At 35.8% G+C, this 9599-nt stretch overlaps 1 protein-coding gene across 1 annotated transcript; it reads right to left on the bottom strand.

Annotated features, from left to right (window-relative positions):
• Positions 1 to 1861: 1861 nt before the first annotated feature.
• On the bottom strand, positions 1862 to 9138 carry ABCG11 (white-brown complex-like protein). Its single transcript, XM_059597644.2, has 10 exons — positions 8457 to 9138; positions 7127 to 7416; positions 5574 to 5745; positions 5370 to 5492; positions 4441 to 4569; positions 4134 to 4328; positions 3703 to 3789; positions 3333 to 3605; positions 2964 to 3071; positions 1862 to 2409 (listed from the first exon to the last, which is right to left on the bottom strand). The coding sequence occupies exons 1-10, from the start codon at positions 8853 to 8855 to the stop codon at positions 2071 to 2073; spliced, it is 2115 nt and encodes a 704-aa protein (XP_059453627.2). The 5' UTR covers positions 8856 to 9138; the 3' UTR covers positions 1862 to 2070.
• Positions 9139 to 9599: the final 461 nt, after the last annotated feature.

Raw genomic sequence — 9599 nt, 5'->3', positions numbered from 1 at the left:
TTTGTATGAATCCATTAAGGGCCTAGGATGAGATTTGTTACGTAATGGTTTGAACATAAGAGCCTTGCATGAACCTTTGCATTTTGACCAAACGTTCTATATACTTTGATCGAACGTTCAGACTCAAACGTTCGACCTTGAGTCTGAACGTTCAACCATAGGCCAAAACATTCGACCAATGTCTAGAATGAGTAAAATTAGGGTTTTATGACCTTTTCGCTAGTTGCTTCTCAATTAGGGCCCTACGTGTTTGTAATCGTTTCTCTAGTACTACGCATAACAATGAACCATGTTTCGTTATAGCAGGTACTTAGAATGTCGGAGGATTTGAGCGAGTGTATGAGATAAATAAAAACGTGAGATATGTTAGTTGAATGAGCATGTGTATGTTATGAGCATAATTACTTTTCACGACTGGGTAAATGCCATAATAACTATTATTAAGATGAATTGTATGATATAGTACACTAGTACGTACGGTATAATGGCTATGGGCTTACTATATAAAATTGATTATATGGTCAAATGTGAGTGTTATATGGATTTTGGATCGAATGGTTGTTTTGTAATCGGCGCAGCCATGTTTGATTGACGGGTCACTACAAGATGTACATTATTAATAGAGTGGGCCACCTGAGGTTAAACTCGGTCGAGCTGCTTGTTTTATGCACTGTAGCGTACAATAGTGGGGGCACTTACATTGTATTACAAGTTCCTCGAGACAGCGCCAACATTGCTGATAATGGTTAATATCTCGTGTACACTATGTATAATAGTTATGACCTATTAAAGCTTATATGCGATTGTCATTAGGATTACACATACACATTTCTGAAATCAAAACTATGCTTTTATGGTGTAATAACAGAGGCAATACCTCATTTGCTTACCAGAAAATACATGTTGATTTTTACATATAAACAAGAGCTCATTCCATACTCGACTTTGCGTTTACTTACTAAGTCTTAGATTTACGATTTGTGGTTTGTCAGATTATCTGTTTTAAGAGAACTTTATATGGAGGGAAGTCAGGAGCCTGTCTTACATATACCAGGTTTGACTGATATGATTGTTTTCGATTAGAAGCTCCAAGTCTATAATGAATGGTAATACGTGCATGCCTTATATTTCTTTTAGATATCTTAAATCTGACATTTTCACCTTTCGCTTACATTTATTATGAGTATGTTAGATAGACGGATCCCTTCAGTTAGTTTCTAGTTAACTTAACTTGAAAAATTGTCAATAACCCTACCAAAATGGTCAAGGCTAGTTTGAGGGCGCTACATTGTGTTCTTCCATTGTAACTTGATATTATAATTCCTACAACTATATCCTCTCATGCCATTCAATTGTACTCAAAAGAGAACAAGTATTTATTTTTCTTAATTATGATTATCAAAATAAAATTCTATAAACAAGAAAATTTTGGACAATAAATGAAGAAAAATTCCCCCATAATTAAGAATAATATTATAGGATTACCAAAAAGAGAACCAAATTTAGTAAAAAGTGTGGAAATAAATATCAATTCTTTAAATACTTTGAGAGATGGAGGCAAAGCCATATCACCCAATGTAAAATGTCTTAGTTGAAGATCTATTTGCCAAGTATTAGTCACAATGTCACATGATACATCTTACAAACGATCTTGTTTTTAATTGTAAAATGTATATGCTTTATTTGTCTTATAAATCTATGATTTTAGTTTTTTTTTTTTTTTTCATTTTTTTTTTTTTATTTTAGTTTTGACAGTATGACATTGTTTATGGGGAGAAACCGAGGAAGTAGTAATAACTTTGTTATAATTTTTTAGTTTTACTTTAAATTTATATATTACACCAAGAAATTTGACTTGCTAATGTTGTCATTTCCAAAACATTTGTGTGGAGAAACTTGCAGAATTAAATATTACGTTACAAATTATGTTGTCAAGCACATGTGCCGTCCAAACTAGTGGAGGTAAAAAATTATCAGAACATTTGCTACAATCCCTGTTCAAGTTCATAGTACTGAAATGACTTTTTAACCCTTCTTTATTGTGTGCTATGGCAGCTGTCTCCTGTCTGTCTACTTTTTACCATTGTTGGCATAGGTTCTCAAAGATGGAGATTGAGTAAGACCATTGGGAGAAACTATTGTATTTTGGTTGCCATTCTTCTGCTGCATTCTTCTTCTTGCTATGTAACCCCTGATCCATGGGGTCACATCCTCATTAATTTTGATCATGATGAAAAATATGACGCGGTAGACCACTATCATGCTAAAGATCACACTCAGATCCACCCATTTTGATCTGTGCACATCAATCTGGAAAACATTTTCCAAGATGTACTCTCCCGGGATCTTCAAAGTACTCGGTGGTTGGTTGTCGAACATCAAGCCCTTGAGATCATTCTGGTATTGTCCCTGTAAAGTTTTCATTGTTTAAATTAGTCACTGACGATTTTAGCGGTACAATTAAATCACCGTTTATCTTAATTAAGCAAATAGGAAAAGACAACCCTTCATGTATTAGGCCAAGTGAAATATTTCATTGAAGGTGAATGACAAAGGAATGGTTTGAACTCAGGACCTTGTGCCAGAGCAAAAAGTCATGAGTTTGAACATTGTCCTTGTCATACATTGTTTAAATTAGTTACTTACCGTTTTAGCGGTAAAATTAAATCACCGTTTATCTTAAAAGTTTAAGCAAATAGGAAGAGACGACTCTTCATGTATTAGGCCAAGTGAAATATTTCATTAAAGGTGAATGACGAAGATATGGTTTGAACTCAGGACCTTGTGCCAGAGCAAAAAGTCATAAGTTTGAACATTGTCTTTGTTATTCACCTCTCATTTCACGTGTTGGGCCTTGCTGATTAAATGGGAGTTTAAGCCCATGTCTTTTCCTATTGACTTAAACTTCTTAGATAAGTGTTGTTTTAACGTCATCAACCAGATGATTATGGTAATCATTTTACCTGCAGAGCCCAGAAATGGAAGCTGATGTATGACATGGGGTAGCGCCACACAGGCTTGGGGATGTCGTTTGGAAGTCTGAAGTATCCAGACACAAGCATGAATATGCCCTGACATGTGAAGAATACCACAATGTTAATTTAGAGTATGAATCATGTTCTGACATGTTTTTTTAAGCTGTTTGCATTGGTGCATTTCCTTCCCAGTAAGGTGATGTGACAGTAAAAATCAGTTTTTATTGTAAAAAAACGGTTTATTTCTTTTTATAACGTCATTCCAATCGTATAACAGTCTATTACATTACATTTCTCTTTTTCATATAGATATTTATATATGCTTTGCAATCCAATATGTAGGAAGAAGATGCAAACCTGAATCCCAGCCCCTATGATGATACCCATGAGGAAATTAGGGACAATACTGGCTATGGCCATCATCAAGCTCTCAACAACAGCGACACTGGCGTAAAGGCAAAGAACAAAGAATATATAATGTTCAAATCCTGGGTGGAGGCGGACCATGAAGTAACAAACGGTTCCAGAGAGGAAAGTTATGAGAATAAGGAATGGCATTGCAGAGAGTGTGTTGCCGACGACAAATGCAGTCACACCATAATGGCCATTTAGCCTCTCTCTCTGAAAGACCTGCACATATCAGAAGAGTTGAAAATCAAATCATTAGATTCTGCCATCTAAGTGTTTGATTGTTTGACTAGGTGAATGGGATGATCATTAAACTTACCTTCATATCTTCTACAAACGAAGGAAATCCCCCAATTGACATGAATGTTACAAAACCAAACACAAAAGATGCACATGATCCCCTTGCCTGCCTCATATCAAGTAAAACAAGAAAATAAATCTTAGTAAACGATGGTTCCAACTTCAACACCAACGGACTTCTTCTTATTTAACAATAGCCTATGGCAAGCTCAAGTACTCTCAATTTCTTGATAATGTGATAAGTCATTTGGCCCTGGTGCCTCATGAAACATCAGTTCTAAAGTTTGACTCCCATTTGGGGCCAAGCCTGCATGCGAAAACTCGATCTTTACCCGACCCATATAGAGAGAGCATTTTGCACGGTGTCTCGGGGGTCTAGTTGGGAAGAAGCCCTGGTTATCCAAAATAAAAAATAGCGAAAAGGGAAAGAGAAAGAAGTAATAACATTACCAGAATTGAATTGTAACCAGTCCCAATATCCAAATAGATGGTCCCAATGCAGATAGTGACAACAATGTAAATTACAAGCCTAAGCCAGTAATACCCGAAGTCCCTTGACATGTTGATGAATGAACGCTTGGTCAAGGTGAAGGCTTGCATGAAGAAACTAGCCTGACTACCTCGTGCATCTAGCACAGTTCCTTTCTGCATGCAACATACGCCAAAGAAATCTCCATTGTTACCACAATGATTATTACAACAAATGCATGCCCACCAAAGTAATGAGAATAATCAATCAATCAGATGAAAAACTTACGACTTTGGATATCTCATCAACTTTTTCTCTCGCTGCATAGCAGAAGTGAGACGTACGGTAGAAGTCAATAAGGGTTCGAATAGCTTCCGCTGTGGTAATCTTCTCTAGTGGATCATCACTTGCCTCAAACTGAGCAGAGACGGCCAATATATATATCAAAGCCACAAATTAGCTAAGGAAGAAAACTACGAAATATAAAATGCAGCCTTGAATTCATAACCCATTAATCCAATATTGATCAATTTAAAGTCCGTCTGGCCTTGCGATTTTGCAGGCCAAAAATGTGATTTTTAAACAAAATTACAAAAAGTGTATGGTTTGGAAGTACATTTATAAAAAATTGCCAATAGCGAGTTGAATTAATTGAAAACGTATAAAAAATAGCAACCTTCCACCCAACTCCGCACCTACAATCTCATCAATTTTACAACTATGGCTACACTTTTTCTAGCCTCCGCCACTTGCACATTGGGTGCCCCACAAGCTAAGAGTACAAATGTCTAATTTATAACATGACAAATGTTACACATACTCTCAAGTGCTCACTTCCAAGTATTTATTCCATCTGACAGTGAAAATTACTATTAAATGCTATGAGCTTGTTTGGGATTTTGCAGTTTTAATAAGTGCGATTTTAAAAATTGCTTTTTTGAAATCACTACTTTTTAAAATCGCAAAGGCATTTGGTAAAATATGTTAAAAAATATTCTTTTATCAAATATTTGTTATACGAAATTGTGATCTTAGTTTAAATTTGGGCTTTTTCAAATAAATCCCCCTTGCCTGCTTATAAAAATCGCAATCCCAAAGGCAACCTACACTATATGTACTTTCATTTATTATTTTGTCTAATAGTAATTTTCATTAGGAGTGAACACTTGGAAGTATAATTCAAAGCAGATCGAAGAAGGAAAATTTAAAGGTCGTACCTGCAACTTCATGGATCCTTTTAGAGTGGCCTTAACTTTATCGAAGTCAGAATTGATGCATCTGAGAAAATGATCAGATGGGTTCCTCAAAGCAGGGCAGGGGAACCCAGCTTGTGCAAAGAACTGCAAAAACAACCCTATATATGTAAGACCTCCATTTTCTACGAAATCAAATGCAAAATAAAAAGAAATATTGCTTCTCACCTCGTATGCTTCGGAAGCCTGGCCAAAAAATACAGTTTTGCCCCCAGAAAGCAAGTACAATTGATCAAACAGTTCAAACACTTCACTGCTTGGCTGGTGAATGGAGGCTATCACTGTCCTCCCATCTCTTGACAGACCACGTAAAGTTTGTGTAACAAAGAAGGCCGAGGCACTGCAACAAAAATCCAAGCACTTTAGAGAAGGACAAATTATGTGAAGAATGGCAATGCAGGGGCAACGAGGATGGGTTAGACATGGATGAAAATCTTTGATTTGATGATGGACAATTTTGTGTCTAGTGATGTGGCGGGACTGGCATTGAGCAAGGGGAATAGATGGAGAATTAATTTGGCAATATTTGATAATTGTCAGGCAATGATTATGTGAAGAAAGTACATGTGGCACTACGTGATTGGAGTAATTGGATTTTTTTTTAAACATGTGGCAAACGACCCACTAATGGAATGTCAAAAAGTACAAGGACTAATTGTTCACTTGTGGAAAAATACTGATCTAATACAAACTAAAAGCACAAGGACCACTTTTGAATTTAACCCCAAAGTTTTTGGCAATCATATAAGATATATACTAATTACTACAAAAGTGAAGTCACAATTTACGCATGATTAAAATAGTATTTTTGGAACATCATATTGAAAAAGAAAATAGAAGATACCAAGAAGTTAAATTTATAGATATTATAATTAATTTAGGCTAAGACCAAGCTCCCGAGGCTTATCGAGTATACAAAAGTATGAGTGTAAAAAAATAGAGACTTTCATAGGAACTATGCTATAAATGTAAGTTTTTGGGTTGAGTGATGTCTCAACATTTTATATTGTGGTCTCACTAAACGACTTTTCAAATGTCAATCTTCCTAACAAATGGTATTAAAGTTAATGGTATGTTTGGGGTATGGTAGAGTGTGCAGTCACAGACAAGGGTCCCTGAAATAGGAATAAAAGTGCAAGTATGAGCATGGGCAATGGTCTGTGGAGTATGAGGCAAAAGTTCATGGCACAAGTACAAACAAGAGTCATTAGAATATGGACAAAGATACAAGGTGCGAGCATGGACAGAATCCCGGGAGTAGGGAGTAAAGGTTCATGACACGAGCACAAATAAGAGTTATAGAATAAGGGCAAAAAGTGCATGCGCGGGTAAATACATATAGCCTACAAATGATAGACGGCACATAAGATTGATTAAAAAAAAAAAAAAAAAAGCTTATGTATATTTTAGTTGGAGTGTAGCAATATATATAGTGATGAACTTACAAGTAAAAGAGAGATTAGTACATAGTATGCATGTGTGAGTATAAGAAGATTGAGTCCCACATTAAAAAAATAAAAAAATAAAAAAAAATAAAAATAAAAAAATTGTCAAAATTGTGAGTGAATAATATATAAATCATAGTTGGACCAAATTTATAGGCTTGATGAGCTTTTGAGTTAAGTAATTGTGATCTCAATACAACTTATTTTATTTTTTATTTTTGTAATTTGTACGTGTCAATATATACAAGCTAGATAGTAAAAGTGTAGGAGCTTAACCTATCAAGCCCGCTGGTTGGCTCATCCAGGAAGAGCAATCTGGGTCTCATCAAGATCTCAAGAGCAATGCTGACCCTTCTCTTCTCTCCTCCACTGATTCCACGCAAATGCCAGTTTCCAATTACTGTATCAGAGCAATCTTGGAGACCCATCTCTATTATGGTGCTCTCAACCAGTGCACGTTTCTCCGACCATGGCATCTTGTCGGGGAGACGTAGCCGAGCTGAATATGAAATTGTCTCCCGTACTGTTAGAGTGCCGATCAAATTCTCATCTTGGGTCACATACGCCTGTGTTTCCATCAAATAACATCACCATTAGTTTCCAAAACAGGGGTTGAGAGCGGGCAAATAACCTCTCATCCGTCCAAATTTTTTAACGAATCATGTCACAAATGGAATAGAGAATATTTATATGATTTATCTTTTTCTAATATACATATATACCATATAGAGGTCAGCAAGGAGTGGAAGTTCTAACGTGAGTAATTAAATTACTTTATTATATACAAAAGTAAAAGAAAGCTTACATAGCCTATTTGATGCTGACGTGAGTTTTATACAAAAGTACAAGAAAAACATGTCCAAGTCTACTTTAAGTAAGAGTATAAAAAGTATTCTTAATTGTCAAAAGTAAATTGCCTTGCTACCAAGCCTATCTTTACAAAAAATTCATTAGTTTTACAAACAACCACGACTTATAAGAAAGATGAGAATTTTGCTAAATTCGATTGCAGGCTCCTAATTAACCATATACTACTATTATAAAAATAAAAAATAAAACTGAGTAGGCATTTTTTTTTTCAATTATTCATCTATTGTCTCTTACCAAATAATATTTTTTGCTCTCAATTTTGCAGTTTCACACTGTCTCCAATAAACCGCCTTGTGCGGCTCTTTGAGAGGATCAAGTCACTTATTTAACTCATTTCCTACTCTTTGTTTATATTTTCGTACTGTTGTTTTTCGTTTAGGATTTGTTGATCAGGAGCAGAAATGATCCTCCCCGTAACCCTTTTCCTTATTCAATTAGAAAGAAAAAAAAAAGAAAAAAAAGTCTTCTTTACTTAAAATAGTTCTCCTGTTTTTTTTTTTTTTTTTTTTTTTTAATAAAAAAGGAATAAAATGATTAGAAAAGAAAAAAAGAAAAAAGAAAGGAATAAAATGGTCTATATAGGCCCTGTTTTTTAATCTTGCCGACCAAAACAAAGGATCAAATACCGAAGCAAAGATATTATATATATAAGCACCAAAAATCAACTAAACCAAAAAAAAAAAAAAAAAATGGAAATCTGTGCATGCCTCCCTCTGAAGAAGGAAGAAAAACTCACTGCAGTCCCGAAAGAGAGCTTGGTTTTGCGGCCATTGAGGAGGATGGTTCCAGAAAGGAAAGCGTTGGCTGCAAGCCGGCTAGAAAGAGCGTCGAGCAGGGTTGATTTTCCGGAGCCAGAGGGACCCATGAGGGCGGTGATGGATCCAGGCTCGGCATAGCCAGTAAGCCCCTCCAAAACCTTCTGGGTCTCCCCATTGCTGAGAGTCACCATCACCGTCAGATCCTTCCATGTCAGCCTGGCAGACACGTCACCCACAAATTCTGTGGTCGCCTTGTCCCTCCAAAGCGTCTCGCTCAGAGGACTCAATCCACAGACAACAATCCCGTTCCCTGCAGCCTTGCTTGCCTCTATCTCCGCCCCCACCGCCTCCTCGTTTTCTGCAGGGTTGTTCCTCATTTTTTTTTTCTGCAGAGTTTCAGGCAATGGGTTTTCACAAGTTCTGCAAAAAACCCAGAATATCTATATCTAGAAAGCTCTAAAACAGAGAGATCATGCTGCGGGGAGGAAAGAAAGATGTGAGGAAATGAGAGTTGAATGAGGGGGTTGTGAATTTGACCGGGAATTTGGGAGAGAGATGATAAACCATGCAAAAGCAGCAGCCTTTAGAAGACTGGCTTTTTTTGTGTGACAAACTGCCAAGAAAATTTCAGTTTTTTTTTCTTCTCAATCACTTATATCGTCATTGCCTTAGATCTTCAGATGTCTGGAACAAAGAAAGATGGCTAAGAACATGACTTGGAGCATTTTCATTGGTGCAATTAATGTGTTTTGTTAGATGTTGGTAGAGGCATTTAATACCAGAACCGACCTCTATTAACATTCCACACATTAGTTTCTCTCTTTCCCCCTCTTCTAGGGAAACAAACGGATAATATTTATTTTACAGTCGAAATTTAAAATTTGTATATATAAAGTCAATATTAATACTTTTTTAAAAAAAAAATTAAAATAATGTAAAAATTTTACACCTAAAACTTTATTTCCTTGTCATAATGAAATTGTTGTATTTCAAAAGAAATGAAGAGGATCGTTATCCCATTGCTTGTATGTCTGGAGATAATACATATAAAACAAACCTCCTAGACTAACAAAAAAAAAAAAAAAAAATTTCTTAAGAAATGCTATATATATTTTTTATGT

This window comes from Corylus avellana, chromosome 7, assembly GCF_965113065.1.
Source record: "Corylus avellana chromosome 7, dhCorAvel1.hap1.2, whole genome shotgun sequence".
Taxonomy (NCBI): Eukaryota; Viridiplantae; Streptophyta; class Magnoliopsida; order Fagales; family Betulaceae; genus Corylus; species Corylus avellana.
The sequence above is the reverse complement of the archived record's forward strand: the minus strand, read 5'-3'. Positions and strand labels throughout refer to the sequence as shown.